Source organism: Mytilus edulis, chromosome 6, assembly GCF_963676685.1.
Source record: "Mytilus edulis chromosome 6, xbMytEdul2.2, whole genome shotgun sequence".
Taxonomy (NCBI): domain Eukaryota; kingdom Metazoa; phylum Mollusca; class Bivalvia; order Mytilida; family Mytilidae; genus Mytilus; species Mytilus edulis.
The window spans coordinates 38,309,936-38,337,699 of record NC_092349.1 but is presented as its reverse complement, the minus strand read 5'-3'; the positions used below and the strand labels follow the sequence as shown (position 1 = coordinate 38,337,699).

The window sequence follows — 27,764 nt, the reverse complement described above, 5'->3', positions numbered from 1 at the left end:
AAAATAAGCCAAAATCAAAATTTAGAATTTGACCTTGACCGTTGACCTTGACCTAATTTTCATTTTTTTGGACCAAGGATCTTAAATCAAAAGACCCTAGGTCTCTATCACTTATAGTTTACCAGTTAGAAATGCATATCACTGATATCATATATAAAAGGGGGGATTACTCTCATATGGAGTCTCCGGATAGCTTCGGTTGAAATGAAACAGAACATCCTAAGGATATAACGAGCAATTTGGAAAAATAAATTTGTCAGTTTCTTATACGGTTGCGAAGGAGTAGTGGCCACAAGAAAAACAGTGTTCGGGGAGATAACTCTTACAAGGTACAGTTTTTTGTTACGCGGTGTCAGTTTCAGAAGCGTATTAACTGGTCGATATCATTTACCTTATATCTAAGCGATATCTTGTGAAACAAAAAAACAGCGAAGGAAAAAAAAGTTGGCGGAAGAAAAAAAAAAAAAAAAATAATAATAATTAAAAACCAATTGTTCAAAGAACAATTGAAGGTCTTTCAACCAATAAGGATCTATTTAGATATGAAAATATTAAAATTCAGTTGAAAATGTCAGTTCCTATGGCTTAATGATGTATAAATATGAATTTTAAGCAAAGGTCAAAATCTAGAACGTCCAATTTACCTATGACCTTGACCTCAATTTCAAGGTCATAGACTAAACATCTCAAATAAAAAGACACTAGTTCCTTAATATGTATGGTTCATGAGTAAAATCACTTTACGCATAATTCTTAATATAAGAGGGGCGAAAACTCCCTTTTATTGTTTACGCACCCTCGCAACCAAAATTTATAAGTTACGACATGTCGCAACTAACAATTTAGTAAAAAGAAATTGTCGATATCTTATAAGGTTAATGAAAAAAGGTGAAAATAAGCCAAAATCGAAATTAAGAATTTGACCTTGACCTTTGACCTTGACTTAATTTTCATTTTTTTGGACCAAGGATCTTAAATCAAAAGACCCTAGGTCTCTATCACTTATAGTTTACCAGTTAGAAATGCATATCACTGATATCATATATAAAAGGGGGGATAACTCTCATATGGAGTCTCCGGATAGCTTCCGTTGAAATGAAACAGAACATCCTAAGGATAAAACGAGCAATTTGGAAAAATAAATTTGTCGGTTTCTTATACGGTTGCGAAGTAGTAGTGGCCACAAGAAAAACAGTGTTTGGGGAGATAACTCTTACAAGGTAAAGGTTTTTGTTATGCGGTGTCAGTTTCAAAAGCGCATTAATTGTTCGATATCATATACCAAATATCTAAGCGACATCTTGTGAAACAAAAAAACAGCGAAGGAAAAAAAAGTTGGCGGAAGAAAAAAAAAAAAAAAAATAATAATAATAATAATAATTAAAAACCAATTGTTCAAAGAACAATTGAAGGTCTTTCAACCAATAAGGGTCTATTTAGATATGAAAATATTAAAATTCAGTTGAAAATATCAGTTCCTATGGCTTAATGATGTATAAATATGAATTTCAAACAAAGGTCAAAATCTAGAACGTCCAATTTACCTATGACCTTGACCTCAATTTCAAGGTCATAGACTAAACATCTCAAATAAAAAGACACTAGTTCCTTAATATGTATGGTTCATGAGTAAAATCACTTTACGCATAATTCTTAATATAAGAGGGGCGAAAACTCCCTTTTATTGTTGACGCACCCTCGCAACCAAAATTTGTAAGTTACGACATGTCGCAACTAACAATTTAGTAAAAAAAAATTGTCGATATCTTATAAAATTAATGAAAAAAAGTGAAAATAAGCCAAAATCAAAATTAAGAATTTGACCTTGACCTTTGACCTTGACCTAATTTTCATTTTTTTGGACCAAGGATCTTAAATCAAAAGACCCTAGGTCTCTATCACTTATAGTTTACCAGTTAGAAATGCATATCACTGATATCATATATAAAAGGGGGGATAACTCTCATATGGAGTCTCCGGATAGCTTCCGTTGAAATGAAACAGAACATCCTAAGGATATAACGAGCAATTTGGAAAAATAAATTTGTCGGTTTCTTATACGGTTGCGAAGTAGTAGTGGCCACAAGAAAAACAGTGTTTGGGGAGATAACTCTTACAAGGTAAAGGTTTTTGTTACGCGGTGTCAGTTTCAGAAGCGCATTAACTGTTCGATATCATATACCAAATATCTAAGCGACATCTTGTGAAACAAAAAAACAGCGAAGGAAAAAAAAGTTGGCGGAAGAAAAAAAAAAAAAAAAATAATAATAATAATAATAATAATTAAAAACCAATTGTTCAAAGAACAATTGAAGGTCTTTCAACCAATAAGGATCTATTTTGATATGAAAATATTAAGATTCAGTTGAAAATGTTAGTTGCTATGGCTTTATGATATGAAAATATGAATTTCGAGCAAAGGTCAAAATCTAGAACACCCAATTAACCTATGACCTTGACTCCAATTTCAAGGTCATAAACCAAGGATCCCAAATCAAAAGACCCTAGGTCAGTAGTATGTATGGTTCATGAGTACTATCACTTTACTCATAATTCTAAATATAAGAGGGGCGAAAACTCCCGTTTATTGTCTACGCACCCTTCCAATCAAAAATTTTAAGTTACGACATGTCGCAACTGACAATTTAGTAAAAAGAATTTGTCGAAATCTTATAAAGTTAATGAGAATAGGTGAAAATGAGCCAAAATCAAAATTTAGAATTTGACCTTGACCTTTGACCTTGACCTAATTTTCATTTTTTTTGACCAAGGTTCTTAAATCAAAAGACCCTAGGTCTCTATCACTTATAGTTTACCAGTTAGAAATGCATATCACTGATATCATATATAAAAGGGGGGATAACTCTCATATGGAGTCTCCGGATAGCTTCGGTTGAAATGAAACAGAACATCCTAAGGATATAACGAGCAATTTGGAAAAAAAAATTTGTCGGTTTCTTATACGGTTGTGAAGGAGTAGTGGCCACAAGAAAAACAGTGTTCGGGGAGATAACTCTTACAAGGTAAAGTTTTTTGTTACGCGGTGTCAGTTTCAGGAGCGTATTAACTGTTCGATATCATTTACCTTATATCTAAGCGATATCTTGTGAAACAAAAAAACAGCGAAGAAAAAAAAAGTTGGCGGAAGAAAAAAAAAAAAAAAAATAATAATAATAATAATAATCAGAACAAACCCTATAGGTCTTTCACCTGAAAGGTTGAAAGACCTAATAATTAAAAACCAATTGTTCAGAGAACAATTGAAGGTCTTTCAACCAAAAAGGATCTATTTTGATATGAAAATATTAAAATTCAGTTGAAAATGTCAAGTCCTATGGCTTTATGATGTAGAAATATGAATTTCGAGCAAAGTTCAAAATCTAGAACGTCCAATTAACCTATGACCTTGACCTCAATTTCAAGGTCATAGACTAAACATCTCAAATAAAAAGACACTAGTTCCTTAATATGTATGGTTCATGAGTAAAATCACTTTACGCATAATTCTTAATATAAGAGGGGCGAAAACTCCCTTTTATTGTTTACGCACCCTCGCAACCAAAATTTATAAGTTACGATATGTCGCAACTAACAATTTAGTAAAAAGAAATTGTCGATATCTTATAAGGTTAATGAAAAAAGGTGAAAATAAGCCAAAATCAAAATTAAGAATTTGACCTTGACCTTTAACCTTGACCTAATTTTCATTTTTTTGGACCAAGGATCTTAAATCAAAAGACCCTAGGTCTCTATCACTTATAGTTTACCAGTTAGAAATGCATATCACTGATATCATATATAAAAGGGGGGATAACTCTCATATGGAGTCTCCGGATAGCTTCCGTTGAAATGAAACAGAACATCCTAAGGATATAACGAGCAATTTGGAAAAATAAATTTGTCGGTTTCTTATACGGTTGCGAAGTAGTAGTGGCCACAAGAAAAACAGTGTTTGGGGAGATAACTCTTACAAGGTAAAGGTTTTTGTTACGCGGTGTCAGTTTCAGAAGCGCATTAACTGTTCGATATCATATACCAAATATCTAAGCGACATCTTGTGAAACAAAAAAACAGCGAAGGAAAAAAAAGTTGGCGGAAGAAAAAAAAAAAAAAAAAAAATAATAATAATAATAATAATAATAATTAAAAACCAATTGTTCATAGAACAATTGAAGGTCTTTCAACCAATAGGGATGTATTTTGATATGAAAATATAAAGATTCAGTTGAAAATGTCAGTTCCTATGGCTTTATGATGTATAAAAATGAATTTCGACCAAAGGTCAAAATCTAGAACGTCCAATTTACCTTTGACCTTGACCTCAATTTCAAGGTCATAAACATAGGATCCCAAATCAAAAGACCCTAGGTCTGTATTATGTATGGTTCATGAATAATATCACTTTACGCATAATTCTAAATATAAGAGGGGCGAAAACTCCCATTTATTGTCTACGCACCCTTGTTACCAAAATTTATAAGTAACAACATGTCGCAACTAACAATTTAGTAAAAATAATTTGTCGAAATCTTATTATGTAATTGAAAATAAGTGAAAATAAGGAAAAATCAAAATTTAAAATTTGACCTTGACCTTTGACCTTGACCTAATTTTCGTTTTTTTAGACCAAGGATCTAAAATCAAAAGACCCTAGGTCTCTATCACTTATGGTTTACCAGTTAGAAATGCATATCACTTATATCATATATAAAAGGGGGGATAACTCTCATATGGAGTCTCCGGATAGCTTCGGTCAAAATGAAACAGAACATCCTGAGCATATAACGAGCAATTTGGAAAAATAAATTTGTCGGTTTCTTATACGGTTGCGAAGCCTTAGTGGCCACAAGAAAAACAGTGTTTGGGGAGATAACTCTTACAAGGTAAAGGTTTTTGTTACGCGGTGTCAGTTTCAGAAGCGCATTAACTGTTCGATATAATATACCAAATATCTAAGCGACATCTTGTGAAACAAAAAAACAGCGAAGGAAAAAAAAGTTGGCGGAAGAAAAAAAAAAAAAATAATAATAATAATCAGAACAAACCCTATAGGTCTTTCAACTGAAAGGTTGAAAGACCTAATAATCAGAACAAATACAATAGGTCTTTCAACAGAAAGGTTGAAAGACCTAATAATCAGAACAAATACAATAGGTCTTTCAACAGAAAGGTTGAAAGACCTAATTAAAAACCAATTGTTCAAAGAACAATTGAAGGTCTTTCAACCAATAAGGGTCTATTTAGATATGAAAATATTAAAATTCAGTTGAAAATGTCAGTTCCTATGGCTTAATGATGTATAAATATGAATTTTAAGCAAAGGTCAAAATCTAGAACGTCCAATTTACCTATGACCTTGACCTCAATTTCAAGGTCATAGACTAAACATCTCAAATAAAAAGACACTAGTTCCTTAATATGTATGGTTCATGAGTAAAATCACTTTACGCATAATTCTTAATATAAGAGGGGCGAAAACTCCCTTTTATTGTTTACGCACCCTCGCAACCAAAATTTATAAGTTACGACATGTCGCAACTAACAATTTAGTAAAAAGAAATTGTCGATATCTTATAAGGTTAATGAAAAAAGTTGAAAATAAGCCAAAATCAAAATTAAGAATTTGACCTTGACCTTTGACCTTGACCTAATTTTCATTTTTTTGGACCAAGGATCTTAAATCAAAAGACCCTAGGTCTCTATCACTTATAGTTTACCAGTTAGAAATGCATATCACTGATATCATATATAAAAGGGGGGATAACTCTCATATGGAGTCTCTGGATAGCTTCCGTTGAAATGAAACAGAACATCCTAAGGATATAACGAGCAATTTGGAAAAATAAATTTGTCGGTTTCTTATACGGTTGCGAAGTAGTAGTGGCCACAAGAAAAACAGTGTTTGGGGAGATAACTCTTACAAGGTAAAGGTTTTTGTTACGCGGTGTCAGTTTCAGAAGCGCATTAACTGTTCGATATCATATACCAAATATCTAAGCGACATCTTGTGAAACAAAAAAACAGCGAAGGAAAAAAAAGTTGGCGGAAGAAAAGAAAAAAAAAAAATAATAATAATAATAATAATTAAAAACCAATTGTTCAAAGAACAATTGAAGGTCTTTCAACCAATAAGGATCTATTTTGATATGAAAATATTAAGATTCAGTTGAAAATGTCAGTTGCTTTGGCTTTATGATATGAAAATATGAATTTGGAGCAAAGGTCAAAATCTAGAACGTCCAATTAACCTATGACCTTGACCCCAATTTCAAGGTCATAAACCAAGGATCCCAAATCAAAAGACCCTAGGTCAGTAGTATGTATGGTTCATGAGTAATATCACTTTACGCATAATTCTAAATATAAGAGGGGCAAAAACTCCTGTTTATTGTCTACGCACCCTTCCAATCAAAAATTTTAAGTTACGACATGTCGCAACTAACAATTTAGTAAAAAGAATTTGTCGAAATCTTATAAAGTTAATGAGAATAAGTGAAAATAAGCCAAAATCAAAATTTAGAATTTGACCTTGACCTTTGACCTTGACCTAATTTTCATTTTTTTGGACCAAGGATCTTAAATCAAAAGACCCTAGGTCTCTATCACTTATAGTTTACCAGTTAGAAATGCATATCACTGATATCATATATAAAAGGGGGGATAACTCTCATATGGAGTTTCCGGATAGCTTCGGTTGAAATGAAACAGAACATCCTAAGGATATAACGAGCAATTTGGATAAATAAATTTGTCGGTTTCTTATACGGTCGCGAAGGAGTAGTGGCCACAAGAAAAACAGTGTTCAGGGAGATAACTCTTACAAGGTAAAGTTTTTTGTTACGCGGTGTCAGTTTCAGAAGCATATTAACTGTTCGATATCATTTAACTTATATCTAAGCGATATCTTGTGAAACAAAAAAACAGCGAAGGAAAAAAAAGTTGGCGGAAGAAAAAAAAAAAAAATAATAATAATAATAATTAAAAACCAATTGTTCAAAGAACAATTGAAGGTCTTTCAACCAATAAGGATCTATTTAGATATGAAAATATTAAAATTCAGTTGAAAATGTCAGTTCCTATGGCTTAATGATGTATAAATATGAATTTTAAGCAAAGGTCAAAATCTAGAACGTCCAATTTACCTATGACCTTGACCTCAATTTCAAGGTCATAGACTAAACATCTCAAATAAAAAGACACTAGTTCCTTAATATGTATGGTTCATGAGTAAAATCACTTTACGCATAATTCTTAATATAAGAGGGGCGAAAACTCCCTTTTATTGTTTACGCACCCTCGCAACCAAAATTTATAAGTTACGACATGTCGCAACTAACAATTTAGTAAAAAGAAATTGTCGATATCTTATAAGGTTAATGAAAAAAGGTGAAAATAAGCCAAAATCAAAATTAAGAATTTGACCTTGACCTTTGACCTTGACCTAATTTTCATTTTTTTGGACCAAGGATCTTAAATGAAAAGACCCTAGGTCTCTATCACTTATAGTTTACCAGTTAGAAATGCATATCACTGATATCATATATACCGTATATTTTCGAATTTAAAGCGCATCGTTTTATAAGCCGCACGGCCGTTTTTTGGGGGGAAGATTGTTTTTGTCCTTACATAAAACGCACCTGAATATTAAGCGCACACTGAAGAAAACGTATATTTATTCTACTGACCTGATAGTGTCATGAATATTTTCTCCTTTTGTAACTCACACCGTAATTTGTTTCATTTCTATTTTCAGATTGGTGAGAAAGTTGAGAGTATTTTTGAATATATTTATTTGTGTCATATTAAAATAAAAAATCGTAATAAAATAATTATACTTTTCTCATTGTTTTAATTATGCCAGTTTCGTTTGATGTTTTTTGTCAAGAATGGCCATGTGTTGACAGCTTGGGTGTCCATTGAACCTTGTTGTTTTGATTAAAATTAGTATGGTATTGATTGCTTGTTTATTGTTTGAATTGGCATTAAGGATTTAAATTAATCTTAAAAATGTATGCATGAAAGGTCACCCAAGCCATAAAACTGCCATTGTTTACCTTGATTATGACCTACTTACCTGTACCCACGTGTGAAAACTGTTCACCCAAAAGTCAAGATTTTTTTTTAATTAAATCAATCTTAAGAATTTTATTGTTGTCTATAAAATAAAAGTTGAAGTTCTGAACGTAACAAACATTTTTCAATTTTAATTTGGATGAATACAACAAACAAAACAATTTACTTTTTGCAAGTCATTGTCTATTTTCAAATGAAAGTGTTATGAGCAATGACAAGGGGGATTAAAAGAAGACGGCAATAAATAAATGTTTTAACAGATTAAATTATAAAAATTAGTATTCTTTTTTTTTTAGTTAAACATCCAATAATATTTCGTAAAGATATTTCGTTTTGAAACACAATAAAACGACAAACAGTTACTCTTCAGTATTTTATCCTGTTTGGTACCTCTTCTCAAACACGATTATCTCTCTTTGTTTATGAAGCACTTTAAAGTGTCGATTTAAGCACATGCATCACCATCGTCATTTAAAGAAACTTGTAATATTGGCAAGACACACAATCACTTTCTTTATTATTTCATTAGAAAATTTTATATTAAAACACATTAAATCAACTTATAACTACATATTTATGATAAATACACAATTAATATCCTGTATGGACACAGTTATCTTTCTTTGTTTACGAAATGAACACTAAACACATGGTTATCGACTTCCTGTAAACCAACAATGATTGAATGAAATAAAAACAAACGATTTAGTTAATATATTTATTTATTCATAACAAAATATGCAACATTAACAATTTATCAAGTCACTGCAAGCACTTGACAATCTGACTGTCTCCAGAAAACAAATCCAGATATTTTTTTCTTTCACCGTCGTCCTGAAAACAGAAAATAATACTTACATAACACGCACCCGAGTATAACACGCAGGGACAAAGACAGAGAAAAAAACCTGCGGCTTATTTAACGATTTATACGGTAAAAGGGGGGATAACTCTCATATGGAGTCTCCGGATAGCTTCCGTTGAAATGAAACAGAACATCCTAAGGATATAACGAGCAATTTGGAAAAATAAATTTGTCGGTTTCTTATACGGTTGCGAAGAAGTAGTGGCCACAAGAAAAACAGTGTTTGGGGAGATAACTCTTACAAGGTAAAGGTTTTTGTTACGCGGTGTCAGTTTCAGAAGCGCATTAACTGTTCGATATCATATACCAAATATCTAAGCGACATCTTGTGAAACAAAAAAACAGCGAAGGAAAAAAAAGTTGGCGGAAGAAAAAAAAAAAAAAAAATAATAATAATAATAATAATAATAATAATAATCAGAACAAATACAATAGGTCTTTCAACAGAAAGGTTGAAAGACCTAATAATCAGAACAAACCCTATAGGTCTTTCACCTGAAAGGTTGAAAGACCTAATAATCAGAACAAATACAATAGGTCTTTCAACAGAAAGGTTGAAAGACCTAATAATCAGAACAAACCCTATAGGTCTTTCAACTGAAAGGTTGAAAGACCTAATAATAATCAGAACAAATTCAATAGGTCTTTCCACGGAAAGGTGGAAAGACCTAATAATAATCAGAACAAACCCTATAGGTCTTTCAACTGAAAGGTTGAAAGACCTAATAATTAAAAACCAATTGTTCAGAGAACAATTGTAGGTCTTTCCACTAGTAAAGATCTATTTTGATATTGAAATATGAAAAATCAGTTTAAATGTTAGTTCCTATGGCTTTATGATGTATCTATATGAATTTAAAGCAAAGGTCAAAATCTAGAACGTCATATTAACCTATGACCTTGACCTCAATTTCAAGGTCACAAACCAAGGACCTTAAATCAAAAGACCCTAGGTCTTTAATATGTTTGGTTGATGAGTTATATCACTTTACGCGTAATTCTAAATGTAAGACGGGCAAAAACTCCCATTTATTGTCTGCGCACCCTTCCAACCAAAATATACAAGTAAGGACATGTCGCAACTAACAATTTATGAATTTTTTTTTGTCGAAATCTCATAAGGTATTTGAAAATAAATGAAAATAAGCCAAAATCAAAATTTAGAATATGACCTTGACCTTTGACCTTGACCTCATTTTTATTTTTTTGGACCAAGGACCTCAAATCTGAAGACCTATGTCTTTATCACTTATGGTTTACCATTTAGAAATGCATATCACTTAATTAAATGGAAAAGGGGGAATAATTCTCATATGGAGTCTCCGTAAAGCTTCGGTCCAAATGAATATCCTAATCCTGAAGATGTAACGAGCAATTTGGTAAAATAAATTTGTCGTAATGTTTAACGGTTGCGAAGGAGTAGTGGCCACAAGGAAAACAGTGTTTTGGGAGATAACTCTTACAACGTAAAGTATTTTGTTACGCGGTTGTAAATTTTTAAAGCGTATAAACTAAACAATATCATATTCCAAATATTTAAGCGACAACGTATTAAACAACAAAACTACGCAAGAAACAAATTTAGGCGGAAGAAGAAAAATAATAATAATCAGAACAAAATCAATAGGTCTTTCCACGGAAAAGTGGAAAGACCTAATAATCAGAACAAATTCAATAGGTCTTTCCACGGAAAGGTGAAAAGACCTAATAATCAGAACAAAACCTATAGGTCTTTCAACCGAAAAGGTTGAAAGACCTAATAATAATAATCAGAAGAAATCCAATAGGTCTTTCCACGGAAAGGTGGAAAAACCTAATAAGTATCAGTTTAATCCAATTTTAATACTATAAACTATTAAAAAAAAATCTTTTAGGTAACATTCTTTAGTACAAAGTATAGGGCCAACATTAAAACTATCTGTGTTTCCCCTCCCCTACTGAGGTTATCAGGGTATGGGTAGATAGGTAGGTAGGTAAATTATTTTATTTTATTTCTTGATATAATTTTTCTATATTGAATTTTTACAAAATTCAACAGGTAAGATAAGTCATTAAAAGTGGGGTATTCCCTGTTTTCAGTGTACACCCCAGTTTTCTGGTGTTAAAAACTGTATACAGGGACCTCCTTTTTTCCTTTTCATTTAATGGTATGAAATCTACAAAAGCACACATTCTTCATGTGATAACAATGTTTAATGAAAGCAAGTTGGTTTAATCAGTTAAAAATCAAGCTTATTTCAAGTCTTCTAATTTGATGCATAACTCACAACAAAACAATTCCTGTGTTCACCAATTCATACCTTGAGCATCAATTTTGAGATGACAAAACGATATGTTAATGACTTGGGAATTAAAATTCAATGAATAAAATTTTTCAATAGAAGTGAACATAATTCAGTTATACCTGGATCATGCAGCTTGGTCAATTAACTCCTAAACAAAAGATTTGTATGTTTTTTCGAGTTCTAGAAAAAACAAGGCTTCACTTATTCATGTTTTGTTGTTCCTAGAATACTTTGAATATTAACTAATTCAACTGATGATCACTGATGCAGTTATAACTTAAAACGTGCCCTTTGGTAAATTTCATACCATAAATTTAAAAATAAAAACACATTTAAACTAGTCTTGTTTACACCAAAATTCAGGGAGGATCCCTGAAAGCAGGGAATTTACGTATCCAACATTTTCTGACTTGTGGCTGTGCCCAACCTGTTCGAAGTAAAGACAAAGTAGATTGATTTCAAAGCACGAATCAGACCCTTTTTACTCAAAGATTTTATCCTTTAAATAGGAACAGAGGTAAAAGACAAAGCCAATCAAGGTGCATTCAGTGGGTTGAAAGATGTTTCAGATTTTTTATTTTCAAATATCACCCTTGCACATAACACAAATCGTGTGGCAAGGCATTATGTTTAATATTCTTGATTCCGAATCATATAGACGCTTCAATGCAAAAATGCCTTGATTTAAAACGCTTGTTGGCCACAGACCACAATTAATTCCTCTATCAGTTCTTTATAACCTTTTGCATCATTAAAAAAATTGCACCATGCACTTTTGTCCAATTTTTTGTGTGTGTAATGTATTGTCCTAGTCCAAATATATATTCAAAATTCAGAAAGATTGAAGCAATCACTTTTACAAATTTAGCCAATACACATCCATACCCCTATTGACAAGTCAAGAGATGTTCCGAAAACTGTAAATATCACCTTTTTGCACTTGACCTAATCACTCATTCCATATCAAAATCAGTTAAAATACAACCTCCAAAAATTTATTTGACCTCTCTTCTTTCATTTCCACCCAAAAAGATTTAAGGAATGAGTGAGGAAAGGAAAGAAAAAAAATTAAGGAAAAATACACTCTAATTAAAAGGAACTATATTCGTGGACAACGAAAAGCGGGGTCATTAATTGTGGTCTTGGGCCTATTAGGGGCCTAAAACTTGACCAATTCTAATAAAACTTGGCATGATTCAAGCTTAGTATATTATAAAACAGGTTACAAAGTTTCAAAGCCATATGATACCAAATAAAAAAAATGTGGCATTTTTTATATCTGAATTTTGGGTGCTGAATTGTGGCGTTGAATTAGAACAATTAAAACTATCAAATCTGAGCTTCTAAAAACCAAAAGATACCAAAACTAACACTTTTTAATGTCTCTATGTATAAGTTAACATCTATTTAAAGCAACAGAAAGCATATTTCATGTATCAGACTTATGCAAAATGGCCAGAAGTTAATTTTATATGAGCCTGTGCCAAAAAATAGAGGTTTTCAATTAGGGTGAGGCCTTATATCAAATGTAATATTTTTCACTTACCACAATTTTCTGAAGTTGTTAAGTTATCAAACAAACTTTAACAGGTTATAAATGTACTTTTGATGGAAATATAAGTTTCAAATAGCATAACGCATGTGGATAAAATGGTCTTTAGCAATGTTATGCTTAAAAAAACAGATTGCCAGTTTAGGCCGTTCCCCACATTTGCATATTTAAAAGCATATAAATGATATGGGAGATGGAGATACACTTCTTTTTGCTAAAATCTGTGCTCAGATATGATAAAACATGGAGCCTGGATGTAACAAGACTGTCACTTTCAACTATATATGCAGACAGTATGGTCTGATGCAAAGTTTATTAACTTTACTGTTTAAAAACTGAATGAAATGTCAGCCTCAAAAGGCCAATATTTAAACCACTAGCTATCCAACAGAAGAAAGTAAAGGTAGTCTGTGAAACAGAAATGGTTAAGCAACCAGTAATAAGTGTTTTTGATGTAGGTTCAGTGCAATCTGTTTTGGAATACAACTTTTAAGTGCATAGAACTTCACATTTCACCTGCTGTGTATACTGACCGTTAGACTTAGACTATTAAAACAGCACATTTTGTACTCTTTTTATGTTTTTATCTACTTTTTTTTGTGTTCAGAGTTCACAAATAAGTTAAACAACTGAAATAAATACCACAAACACAAATAGATATCAGAAAAAAACTGTCAGAGAGAAATTAAGCATGCTGTTTTTGAAAAAATAGTGAAAAAAGTGAAAAAGCTACATTTTAGGCATTTAACCTGAAAAGTGACTTTTTCACAAAATTTCTATCAAATGAAAGCCAAAATCATTTCTTCTCATATAGTTTGACAAATCAATACCAATAGATCATTCAGAAAAGATGCCAAAGTAAAAATTCTAAATTTGCTGAAATGCACCTCTTAGGCCACAGACCACAATTAATTCCTCTATCAGTTCTTTATAACCTTTTGCATCATTAAAAAAATTGCACCATGCACTTTTGTCCAATTTTTTGTGTGTGTAATGTATTGTCCTAGTCCAAATATATATTCAAAATTCAGAAAGATTGAAGCAATCACTTTTACAAATTTAGCCAATACACATCCATACCCCTATTGACAAGTCAAGAGATGTTCCGAAAACTGTAAATATCACCTTTTTGCACTTGACCTAATCACTCATTCCATATCAAAATCAGTTAAAATACAACCTCCAAAAATTTATTTGACCTCTCTTCTTTCATTTCCACCCAAAAAGATTTAAGGAATGAGTGAGGAAAGGAAAGAAAAAAAATTAAGGAAAAATACACTCTAATTAAAAGGAACTATATTCGTGGACAACGAAAAGCGGGGTCATTAATTGTGGTCTTGGGCCTGTTGACTACAACATCGAAAAGGTATGACAAAAAAAACAACGCACGTTTACTACAGCATCGGAAAGATATCACCAAAAGCCAACATAGCAACAAGAATGGCCAACAAAATATTTTGAGTCGAGGTGATTTTACCGGGTCGGTCAAGGGAGGGGAAACAAACAATATTTTATTTTTGGTCTAGCTTATGCAGTTATAAAAATGAAAAAATGTAAATCTCATCAATCTTAAAGGATTTATTTCTTATTTCAGTATCCAACCCTGTATTCTCCTGACAATGAAAAATTCAACTGTGTTCAGAGAGTTCATCAAAATACGTAAGTACATGTACATACAATAAAGTGTTGATTTCGATTTTCTTCTTCTTACTCAAATGAAGAAGCAGAGGTGAGACCATCAACAATTGTTTAAGTATGTGATTAGTAATTATTTAAGGTCAGTATTAAGGAGAACCTCTAACAGAGACAGATTTAGAGGTTTTTTTAGGGGGGCCGCCCCCCTTTTTTGAGGGAAAAAATTGGTTGATTATATAAGGAATCACTGAAGCATGACTGGAAAGGACCCCTTTTAGGCTGTCAGTGGGCCCATCCTTATGAACATTTCTTGATCTGCCACTGTCTAATGGTATATTGTAGGCAGTTGTACATCTGTATAGTTGTATATTTGTTTAACTAATACCACATATCATTTCGATGGAGTTTTGTGCACATCCCATCTTGCAGTTATTGACCATTGCTTTTGACACCTACATATTTTACATGATACACAGGATAGACATATGAAGGAGTTTAAAGTTTGTAATTTAAATGTGCATGACACTGGCTTTTGGTATAAATGTGTGTTATTTTTTATAGACAGTTTTAAAGGTTGTGAGTTAGGTTCACATGTATTTTAGTAGACAAAAATATTAAGAATTAAATTTCATTGGTGAATTTGCTACTTCTGTACCATACACATAACATCTAGAAGTAAAAAGAAGGACTGGTCAGCTTGGAGTCTGCAATAAAGTGTTCTAGTGGATGATATGTTTTCCTGTAATCTGCAACCTTGTAAACATGCAAAGAGGAGCCTCTGGCCTTTGTTAGCCATGTATCATTTTTTTAATTTTAGTTTCTTGTGTATAATTCAGAGTTAAGTATGACGTCCATTATCACTGAACTAGTATACATATTTGTGTAGGGGCCAGCTGAAGACACCTCAGGGTGCGGGAGTTTCTTGATGCATTGAAGACCCATTGGTGGCCTTCAGCTGATGTCTTCTCTATGGTCGGGTTGTTGTTTCTTTGACACATTCCCCATTTCCATTCTCAATGTAAAGTTAAACAACAGATGTCTGTCTGGTAAAAAGCAGGTTACATTATGTATCATCAAATTACATGAACATATTAATTTCCTGATTTGCATGTGATATTGACCACTGAACATTAAGCAGAAGTCAATCACCAATCGTATGCCTAAAATCTAGATTTGAAATCTAATTTATAGACAAGAGAGGGAAATAAACACAACACAATAAAATTGAGAATGGAAGTGGGGAATGTGTCAAAGCGAAAACAACCCGACAATAAAGCAGACAAGACACACAATTTTTTGTTTGTTAGTCATATATAATCTTGAATAATATACAATTAGATGCATTGATGATTATTTCTTGATCATGAACATAATACTATAATTACAGATTGGAAGGTTATCCTACATATCTAATGTTGTTGTTTGCTGGAGGTTTACAATATCCTGTAAGTAAACAGTAAAGTATAATACCAGGGTTCTTGAATATAAATCTTAACTCCCAGTAAGATCTAATTCTTATTGTTCATGTTGTTAATATACTATTTTGAAATACTTCATAATTGAAAATTTCATGAAATAAACCATGTTGAAATATCTGGCAAATGATAATTTTCATAATTCCTGTTGAGAGTTTATTTTTAATCTGTTTAAGACATGATGCATATTGATCACTTGTAGCTTTTCCAAGGCTAATTATTACATCTGTCCATTTATTCTGCTCTTTTCCACTGGCAGTCTAAATTGCATTCACTGAATTTTGGCTCCCAACCTTTGTGGAACCTATTTTGTAGAGTTATTGCTGTGGAATGATTAAGAAATAATTGATGCAAGCTATACTTTATTGTAGTTTTAACATGGGTAGGCATTATATTTGTGATTATATTTTGCACGAGCGATAGTGAGGGCTAAAATAACAGTATAGCTTGCATCAATTATTTCAATTCTGATTAGGACAATTAAGGTAATTTCTACATTTATGTCTGATGTGGATAAGGGTAAAGTGATTGTATAGGCTCTTCCATGAACTTCCCTTTTTTGTTTGTAAAGAAGCAAACGGCTGGCACTGTGATTTTTCAGAGGGAGGAGCCAGCATGAATGGTTGTTGTATCTAGGTCAAATATGTCAATTTCGTAATGCAACACATTACAGTCATAATAAATGAATTAGTAACAACATGTTCACCATCTAAGAGTTTGGAAGTGTTTTGAATAATAAAAGAAATATATATCAAATGCATGCAATTTGATAAAATTCATTATTCTGCAGTAGTCAATATACGCATGTGCAAAAAAATATTATTGGATTTAGAGCATTGGTTTATTCATCAAGTGAAAAAGCATGTCATATTAGAATGATGATTTATTTAACCCAATTTTGGCAAAAACTTTAATAGAGCAAGTTTAAACAACAAGAATTTTAGTCATGAATTATATTCTTATCTATAATATTGTAGAGTAGCCATTTTAAAAAAAAGGTCAGGTCAGCCAGAAAGGCTCTAAAGAATCTCTAGTTAAGACTTTAATATGAAATGAAGTGTTCTAGTTTATGTCCTATCTGTTAGTATTTTTCATGTTTACTTTTATCTACTTTTAGAAAACATGTGCTGCAGCTGGATGGATATGGATCGCAGGAAAAGTGGCTTATGCATATGGTTACTATAGTGATGGTAGGTTCTATTTTTATGCCCCATCTACGATAGTAGAGGGGCATTATGTTTTCTGGTCTTTGGCTCCGTTCGTCTGTGCGTCTGTCTGTTCAGGTTAAAGTTTTTGGTCAAGGTAGTTTTTGATGAAGCTGAAGTCCAATCAACTTGAAACTTATATATATAATTAGTAGACTTGTTGCTTATGATATGATCTTTCTAATTTTAAAGCCAAATTAGACTTTTGACCCCAATTTCACGGTCCACTGAACATAGAAAATGAAAGTGGGAGTTTCAGGTTAAAGTTTTTCGTCAAGGTAGTTTTTGGTGAAGCTGAAGTCCAATCAACTTGAAACTTAGAAAACATGTTGCTTATGATATAATCTTTTAAATTTTGAAGCCAAATTAGACTTTTGACCCCAATTTCACGGTCCACTAAACATAGAAAATGAAAGTGGGAGTTTCAGGTTAAAGTTTTTGGTCAAGGTAGTTTTTGAAAAAATTGAAGTCCAATCATCTTGAAACTTAGTACATATGTTCCTTATAGTATAATCTATCTATTTTTATGCCCCACCTACGATAGTAGAGGGGCATTATGTTTTCTGGTATGTGCGTCCGTTTGTCCGTCTGTCCCGCTCCAGGTTAAAGTTTTTGGTCAAGGTAGTTTTTGATGAAGTTGAAGTCCAATCGACTTCAAACTTAGTACACATGTTCTCTATGATATGATCTTTCTAATTTTAATGCCAAATTAGAGTTTTTACCCCAATTTCACGGTCCACTGAACATGGAAAATGATAGTGCAAGTGGGGCATTCGTGTACTGAGGACACATTCTTGTTAACACCAAATTAGATTATTACCCAATTTCAAGGTCCATGGAACATGGAAAAGGATAGTGTGAGTGGGGCATCCGTGTACTTTGGACACATTCTTGTTAGATTATCTTATCAATACTCACCATAATCTATATATAGAAGACCAAACTTGGTAGAATTGTATTTCTGACCAGTATTTATTCACTCAGATATGGTCAGTTTGATACAATCATTGTGATTGTGTTTATACATTTGTGTAAAAAAGTATCTAGGATTTACACAGATCAACTTGGATGAAAATACAGACTCTTTTGAATAAGATTACAACAATGCTTAAATCACAGAAAAGCCCATAACATGATTTAAGCAAAAAAAGGTGAAATATGTCAACTGTTGAAAAATAAGATAAAGTGATTGCTAAGTCATCTTTTCTTCAATGGAATTTGGAAAGAACCAAGTCTATTCATAAAACAATGTTTTTAAAAAAATTATATGTGCTGACTTGTGTATTGGTCTCTGTTCAGATAAAGTCATTTGTTTGGAGAAATCCTATTAGGAAGAACTATGGAATAGAAAGCTGAAATGTCAACTTAAATGATTTTTTATATGCTCTTAACCTGCCTATCTAAATATATGTAGGAATATATATTTTTCTGATTCTGTTTTCTATTTACTGTAAATTCAGAAATTATTGTGAGGTTTTCACTAATGGAATTAGTTGACTGGGTGAGTAACAAGTAAGGCAATAATTAGACCTCACATTTTGATATCTGATACATATATCTGTATGATGTTTTTCTTTTAATCACAATAAATAATCTCTCTTTATTATCCATTTTAAAGAAATCACAATAATGATGATAATAAATGAACACAATAATTTCTGAATTTACAGTACACTGAAGTTTTGAGAAATAATTAAATACCTGATAAAAAAAGATGAAATTTATTTTAAAACATAAATGTTTTGTTCTGTAGATTTAAAGAAAAGACGGTATGGAACGTTTGGTTATATTGGTTTGTTTACTATGCTGGGTTGTACCATTGGATTTGGTGTTCGTCAATTAGGCTGGTTGCCAAGACATTGTCACTAGAGATCAAGGTGAATAAATATCTGAATTACAAAATCAACTTTATTATGTTTTCGTTTTTTATACCACTTCACAAATATGATAAGGTATATATGATGGCCTGTCTGTGTATCCTTTAAGTATTATTTTTAAGTAAATGCTCATCTTCAATGTATTTTTACCTCTAAAGTCCTCCAATGCGAGAACTTTTTCTTTAATAGTGAACAAACCTCAGGTAACCAATGAAATTTTTTTGTATTATTTTTTTTTCTACGATTTAAAATTACCTACAAAGAAGTACCATCTTTCATGCCATATTCACATCTGTAGATGAAGGCAAATATTTTATTTCCACTTGTCATGAAATTATTTGTAGACATTTTTCTAAGAAGCTATTTGTCACCAAATCATTAGTGATGTTCCATTTATCAATTATGTGTGTACATTGGATTTGCAGATTGTTATGTTCAGATTCTTTAGAACAACTCTGCGATGTTTAATTAAGATCAAAACAATTTGAGATCCCTAAAAACCATTAATCTTTTTGTTATTGTGTACATTCTATTGATAAACTCTGCTATGTTTATTTAAGGCCATGGTTTTTTAATTTGTTAGTTTACAGATTTTCCCCATGAAAAAGTCGGGTCGGTGGGTCGGGAATTTTTTTTTTTTTAAATCATCTTTTCAAGACAAAATCAATATCAAAAATCAAGACAGAAAAATATGCAAAATCAATATATTTCACTTTTCTAACAATATGTCTGTTATGCTATTTTATCATCATTTCTTAAATTTTAGTTCAATGAAATATTGCGCAGCTTTTATAAACATCGCATGACATGTCTAATAATTTACAGTAAAAAAAAGGGGGTGCACGGACAAAGACGTAATTAAATCGTCATTTCAGAAACAAGAAAAATAGATTCGCGTAGCTCTTAATCAATTCCAGAAAACTTGGTGAATAATGTTCTTCAAGCACGAAAACTGATAAAGAAAAAAATGTAAATACGTCGTACGAAAATAAGTTTCAACACACGTGTCAAACACCTAATAGACTCGTCCACTGGAAAAACAAGATTATCCTGTTAATCTGTTGTCTCGCATTACTATTTTTTTATCCAAATGGACAATATTTTTTTTATTATCTATGAAACAAGAAAATTCCAAATGATTTGTTGTCGAGCCTGCAACTTTTGTTGCAGAAAGCTCGACATAGGGATAGTGATCCGGCGGCGGCTACGGCTAACTTTTTAAAAGCTTTATATTTTAGAGGGTGGAAGACCTGGATGCTTCATACTTTGTATATAGATGCCTCATGTTACGAAGTTTCCGTCAGGCACATGTCAAATGTCCTTGACCTCATTTTCATGGTTCAGTGACCACTTGAAAAAAAAGTTCAGATTTTTTGTAATGTTGAATTCTCTCTTATTATAAGTAATAAGATAATTATATTTGGTATTTGCGTACCTTGCAAGGTCCTCATGCCCGTCAGACAGTTTTCACTTGACCTCGACCTCATTTCATGGATCAGTGAACAAGGTTAAGTTTTAGTGGTCATGTCCATATCTCAGATACTATAAGCAATAGGTCTAGTATATTCGGTGTATGGAAGGACTGTAAGGTATACATGTCCAACTGGCAGGTGTCATCTGACCTTGACCTCATTTTCATGGTTCAGTGGTTATAGTTAAGTTTTTGTGTTTTGGTCTGTTTTTCTCATACTTTATGCAATAGATCTACTATATTTGGTGTATGGAATGATTGTAAGATGAACATGTCTAGCGGGCAGATGTCATGTGACCTTGACCTCATTTTCATGGTTGAGTGGTCAAAGTTAAGTTTTTGAGTTTTGGTCTTTTTATCTAATACTATATGCCATAGGTCAACTATATTTGGTGTATGGAAATATTTTATGATCTATATGTCAGTCCTACAGGTTTTATTTGACCTCGACCTCATTTTCACGGTTCATTGCTCAGTGTTAAGTTTTTGTGTTTTGGTCTATTTTTCTTAACTATAAGTAATAGGTCAACTATATTTCTTGTATGGAAGCATTGTTAGCTGTACATGTCTGCCTGGCATGGTTCATCTGACCTTGACCTCATTTTCATGGTTCATTGGTCTTTGTTTAGTTATCTTGGTTAATGCTAAGTTTATGTGACAGTTTTTAATAAAGCTTTATACTTAGGACTATCAACATAATATCAATAATTAGTAAAGAAGGCGAGACATTTCAGCATGTGCACTCTTGTTAATATTTAGTACTTTAACTTGATGCCTTCACCCTGTCCACATTTGGACAAGTCTATTCCTATGAGATAATACATCTTACAGACTGATGACAAATAAGGGAAATGAACTTATTGTGTAATTTGTTTAAACACAAGTTTCGTTCCGCAAAATTATTTGCGCAAACAACATTTCAAGGTCAGTTATAATTGATTTGTCTATTTTTAGAAACTTAAACTGGAAGTTTTATTTTTTCACAACAGAAAGTGTTATCAATTTTGTTAGTGATTAATGCATTTCATTTCATAAAAAAAAAAGTATATTAATTATTTTTCAGGTATTCTGCATTTGTTAGGGTCGGCGGGAATAAAAAAGCATAAAAAGTCAATTTTATTTTTATTCTAGAAATCGGCAAAATCGGGTCGGCGGATCCGTAAACCAACAAATTAAAAAAAATGGAGATACCAAGATAATCATTAATCTTTATTTTATTGTATACTTTCAGCTTTGATTGTTTTACTGATATTGAAGAATCAAGAGAGATATTTAACAAGAACAATCAAATTATTTACAAATCTATTTATATATCACTGTAAATATCATACTTTCACTTTAATACTGACCTCATGTGCAAGCACAACTGATGACATTTGTTTTCTTCTAGAGCTTTAAATTTGGTTGACTGGGAAATTGCCAATTCTGTTAGGAATTGTTCAATTTATATGACAAAAACTTATTTTATAGATTCAAAAGCTGGATTAATGACATGTCAAAGTTACATCATGGCTTTCATACAACATTTAATGTTTTGAGTTGTGAACACTGATATTATGGTTATTTTGGATTAGGTTAAAATCTGTTAATGCATATATGATCTTTTATAGATATGTATTTTGTATCATATAAGACATTAGGTTTGATAGGATTTATCATTTTGAGTTTATTATTATTAATTTAGGTATTTTTCAACAGAAGGCAAAATATTTGAAACAGAATTTATGGTTTTCTTTTTAAACGAAGCTGAATAGTTTAGTATATTCATTGATTAGCATTTTTATGGGAAATGTGCAAAAAATTAGGTGAAGCCTTGAAGTTGAATTGATATGTTTCAGTGAGTTTGCAAGACATTTTTTAATTGTATTTCATTTTTGATAGTAAGACTATTTTTTTTTATTTTTTTTTGTAAAACTGTGTTATCTCTATTTTTTAGTGCCATTCTTTTTGAAGATATATACATCTTATGAATTTTGTTTTGTTAAGTAGAAAATAAATGTAGCAAAGTTTTTATCTGTCTTTTGTATACATTATTGGATCAAGTAATGGGCTATTCCATTAACATGTATGTGGGAGGGCAGGAAGGGACTTTCAAAATATCTATACAACCAAGAACCATTTTTAGATAATTTTGCATAATGGTAATAGACGCTGATGAAAAAAAAACACATTCAGTATTTAAACTTGTTTTTCCTGCCCTCTCACATAAATTTTAATGGAATAGTCCTAAATATCTACAGAATATATCTATTAAATATGAACACATTTAGATGTATATACAATCTGACTACAATACAATAATAACATTCTTAATTGCCTATCAATGAATTTTGATTCAGCATGGATACATAAATTAAAGTCAACATTTGAATATCTACTTCACAGTAATAAACACCCTGACAGTATTTCTGGGAAACAATATAGTTAAAATACAATTAAAATAAATAAATTAAACCAACAATAAAAACAAATAAAATACCAAACTCCTAGGTGAATTCAAAAAGGGGAAGTTCATACAAAACTAAACGAATGGAACAATAAAAATAGGTAATTCTTTATTAGATTTCCTGCACTGCATATGGCGATGACTGTTTCTCTGATTTTTAAACACACATTTACAAAAGAGGAATAACAAAAAAATATGTTCCTTTAAGCAGGTAATCTGGTTCAATTTTTGCAAGACATAGGTATGCTGTTTCTGGAGTCTGCAGCATGGTCTTAAAAGTGTATTAGGTCAGGTAAGTGGGAAGCTCACAGACATGGGGTCAATTACATTTGAAAGTAATTAATTACATTCAATTACAATTACAAAATCTTCAATTAAATTACACATTACATTTGACTTTTTTTACCAATGTAATTAATTACATTCCAATTACTTGGCAAATGTAATTAATTACTTCAATTACATTTGAAAGGAAATTTAAGATAAAACATTGAAAACATGCATTTATTCTATGATATGTACATAAGTATTATACATTGCTCTATAGTTATAACAATTAGACAGTGTTCAAATGAACATTATAAGAGCATTTGTCATTTCTAACTGTTTTGGATCAGACGGTGAATATTTTACACTTTTTTTTATGCATTGTGTCAATGTTGGTTGAATTTCTTTATTCTCAGAATGCAGAATGTACAAATCTCTGTGTTTTCTCTGAAAATTACAAAAGGCCTTATTTAATATCTTGAAAATATTAAATTGTTTTAATTTACCTATTGAAATTTTACATTTATTTAAATTTATTTGATTGTAAATGATACAAAAAAAGAGCACTATTTTTTATTTTTTGAAATGATTTTCATTTTTATCCCAGCTTATTCAAATTATTTATCTTAAATAAGTGATTTAGAAATCTGACTTCTTAAAACAAAAATAAACTTTAGTTTAAATCACAACTAATTAATTTAATAAACAAAATATTTTCCAAATTTAAATGTAAGCTATTAGAGGATATAAGATAAATGAAATCTGATTAGAAATGAAAAAGAAGCATTATGAATTTATTAATTTTTAAAATTCTTATATAGTATTACCTTCATATGTGTAACAAAGTTGGATGTAACTTTATAACTTCCACTAATGAGGGTGCCACAATGCATACATTTTCCTTTGAAAGTATTTCCATTTTGGAAGTCATCAGGAACAGTAAAATGTTCCAGTACACTCTTGGAGCTCATTTTTAAATCTTATAAAATGTTTTCTTTCAACATTCATATATATAGTGAACAAATTTTGCAAGTGAGATTTTGTCATATGCATTATCCCTTCAAGAATTTAAACATGTACCTATAGGCCCTAGGGGTATATTTATCTCTCTCTAATTAGCCTTATATCTGTTTAACATAACTGTTATAAAAACAGTCATTATATAGTTTGTAATAAAACAAATAGCCAGGGGTTATATTTATTGGTTATTTAAGTCCTTGAATAAAGTTAATTATGTTAAATCAATGTCTTAAAATATCTATCTAAATCTACTAATTAAGGTCAAGACAGTGACTTCCTAGTGGTTTCTTTTAAAATTATGGCATGTGTCTACATTTTTTTTATTATTCAATACAAAATGAAGAATCTACCATGGTTGTGTTAATACAGAAAGTATACTGTGAAGGCTTTTCTTTGTCAGCTTACAACATTTGTTAAGATTATTGCTTTTAATAATTTTTTGAGAAAACACAAGATTTAATCTTTTGATCCAAAATTTCAAATGTAATTGACTTGTAATTGAAAAGTAATTGTCAATTACAGGCAATTTTGGCTATGTAATTAATTACATTCAATTACATGTAATTGAAAAAATGCTCAATTACACATTACATTCAATTACATGATAAATTGTAATTAATTACAGTCAATTACAATTACATATTTCAATTACCCCATGTCTGGAAGCTCAATGTTATATATGTGGTATTCAGTTGTCTAACCATTTGCATATATCATTTCCATGGAGATTATTTGGCTCTGCCCCCTCAGCCATGTTCTATTGACTTTAAAACTTTTCTCAGATAACATGTTTTATTTTGTGGTTGGGTCAGTTTAAGGGGAACTACAAGTGGTAGGCCAATGTTGATTGATATGCAGTTGAATAAGCATTAGCACACCACATTTCCCTGGAAAATATTTGTCCCTGCCCCCATCGTCATAGTCTATGGACTGAAACTTTGCTTTGTTTACATGTATTAATTTGTGATTAGACTAGTTTTATGTAAACTGCTAATGCTAAATCAATGATATTTGGTATAGCCAATGTAATGGCATTTGCTTCTCAAGTATCCTCTGAAATTATAAAGGTCCACCCTCTCATCATTGTTCATTGGATTTGGAAGTTTTGCATAGTTTTCAAGTAAATGTTTGTGTTTAGGTTTGTGCAATGAACAATTCATTAGAAGATGCTACTGCCAATTGGACAACTTTTCACAAGAGACCAAATGACACAGAAATTAATAATAAAGGTCACAATACAGCCTTTAGCAATGAGCAAAACACATAACATATAGTCAGTTACAAAAGACCCAGAAATGATTCGTGTAAATCAATACAAACGAGAAAAACAGCCTTATTAGTGTACAGAAAATGAACAAAAAACGACTTTGTAACACCATATCAACAGTGGCGGGTTTAAACATGTTAGCGGGACCCTAATCCTACCCATACCCTGGGACAGTGGTGTAATAGTACAAATTAGGAACAAACTATAAACATCAGTTGAAAAAGGCTTAACTCATCCGATGGATACAAATAGAAATACATCTAGCAAAAACACAGAGTGGAAGTGGCCTCAGACACCTGTATATTCCAACAACAAAAAGATATTAAGTAGAGATCTGGGAGTACTTGCAGTTACCGACAGCAAGTTCAAAGCCACTAACAATTGATAAAAAAAATCATACATCTTAAACCTAATATCCAATTTATTTAGTGTAAAGACGTCATAAACAGTCAGAGAGAAAAAAAATGACTGTGCAATGCCAAGATACAGTTATCGACAGATTGTAGATCTATGAATGTGCATATGCTTATAACAATAGTATCTATAAATATAAGAAGATGTGGTATGAGTCAGCTCTGCGTCTAGTTTAATTTTGATAAACAAAAATCATATTGAAAAATCTTATTACAGTGTTGAATTGGTGACCTCTACAAGTACAATCGAAGAATTCAATAAAGTATTTGTAATGAAACCATGGCATAATAATTAGGGCCCCGCCAAAGGCGGGTCGCCCTATAGTGATCAGTCTGTCCGTCTGTCCGTCCGTAACACTTTGTGTCCGCTCCATATCTAGAGAACCATTATGATTTCATACTTTATACTTTACATGTGTATTAACCACCACCAGAGGGCGTGTCATGATGTATGTACAACTTCCTAGGTCAAAGGTCAAAGGTAAAAAAACTGGTTTCAGTTGACAACCCTGTGTCCTGTGGTGAAGATCGTGTCCGCTCTATATCTTGAGAACCGTTATGATTTCAAAGTTTATACTTGACATGTATATGAACCAACACCAGAGGGTGTGTCATAATTTATGAACGACTGCCTAGGGCAAAGTTCAAGGTCAAAAACTTTGGTTTCAGTTGACAACCCCATATCCTATGGTAAAGATTGTGTCCGCTCTATATCTTGAGAACCGTTATCATTTTAAAGTTTATACCTGAAATGTATATAAACCAATATCAGAGGGTATGTCATAATTTATGAACGACTGCCTAGAGCAAAGTTCAAGGTCAAAAACTTTGGTTTCAGTTGACAACCCCATGTCCTATGGTAAAGATTGTGTCCGCTCTATATCTTGAGAACCGTTATGATTTCAAAGTTTATACTTGACATGTATATGAACCAACACCAGAGGGTGTGTCATAATTTATGAACGACTGCCTAGGGCAAAGGTCAAGGTCAAAAACTTTGGTTTCAGTTGACAACCCCATGTCCTATGGTAAAGATTGTGTCCGCTCTATATCTTGAGAACCGTTATCATTTTAAAGTTTATACCTGAAATGTATATAAACCAATATCAGAGGGTATGTCATAATTTATGTACAACTTCCTAGGTCAAAGGTCAAGGTCAAAAACTTTGGTTTCAGTTGACAAGCCCATGTCCTATGGTAAAGATCGTGTCCGCTCTATATCTTGAGAACCGTTATCATTTCAAAGTTTATACTTGACATGTATATAAACCAACATCAAAGGGTGTGTCATAATTTATGTGCAACTTCCTAGGTCAAAAACTTTGGTTTCAGTTGACAACCCCATGTCCTATGGTAAAGATCGTGTCCGCTCTATATCTTGAGAACCGTTATCATTTCAAAGTTTATACTTGACATGTTTATAAACCAACACCAAAGGGTGTGTCATAATTTATTTACAACTTCCTAGGTCAAAGGTCAAGGTCAAAAACTTTGATTTCAGTTGACAAACCCATGTCCTATGGTAAAGATACAATTTTTTAATGCACATTATTCACAACGGGGCCCACAGAGATGGCTCCCATCTCAATGATATCTAGTTTACATAATTACTTATTTTTTCAAATTTATTTGTGACTGATGACAAATTGAGGTCAATTTCGATATTGACGATTTTCATTTTGTTGAACACGAGTTATGGTGCTTAATAGATTGGAAAATTAAATTAAAATTAAAAATAGGACAAGCTAACACAGAACAGTTACTGTGTCAAGTCAAATAAGCATGAAAATGCCATACATGAAAAAACGTCAATTTCATTTATAATAGCCAACAATTATATTTAACGAAAACTCTGTTTACTGTAAATTGACAGCCCATTTTTTTAATTCCATTGCTCAATATTATAAATTGTC

At 31.7% G+C, this 27,764-nt stretch overlaps 1 protein-coding gene across 4 annotated transcripts in view; it reads left to right on the top strand.

Annotated features, from left to right (window-relative positions):
- The window catches only part of LOC139529071 (glutathione S-transferase 3, mitochondrial-like), a 31,943-nt gene extending 9,494 nt beyond the window's left edge, over positions 1-22,449 (top strand). For all 4 annotated transcript variants that reach the window (XM_071325316.1, XM_071325319.1, XM_071325318.1 and 1 more), the window contains exons 3-7: positions 14,370-14,434; positions 15,798-15,855; positions 17,003-17,075; positions 18,844-18,967; positions 21,670-22,449. In XM_071325316.1, coding sequence (XP_071181417.1) covers positions 14,370-14,434; positions 15,798-15,855; positions 17,003-17,075; positions 18,844-18,959 — 312 coding nt within the window. In that variant the 3' untranslated portion in view covers positions 18,960-18,967; positions 21,670-22,449. The remainder of the gene's footprint in view (positions 1-14,369; positions 14,435-15,797; positions 15,856-17,002; positions 17,076-18,843; positions 18,968-21,669) is intronic.
- The last annotated feature ends 5,315 nt before the right edge of the window (positions 22,450-27,764 follow it).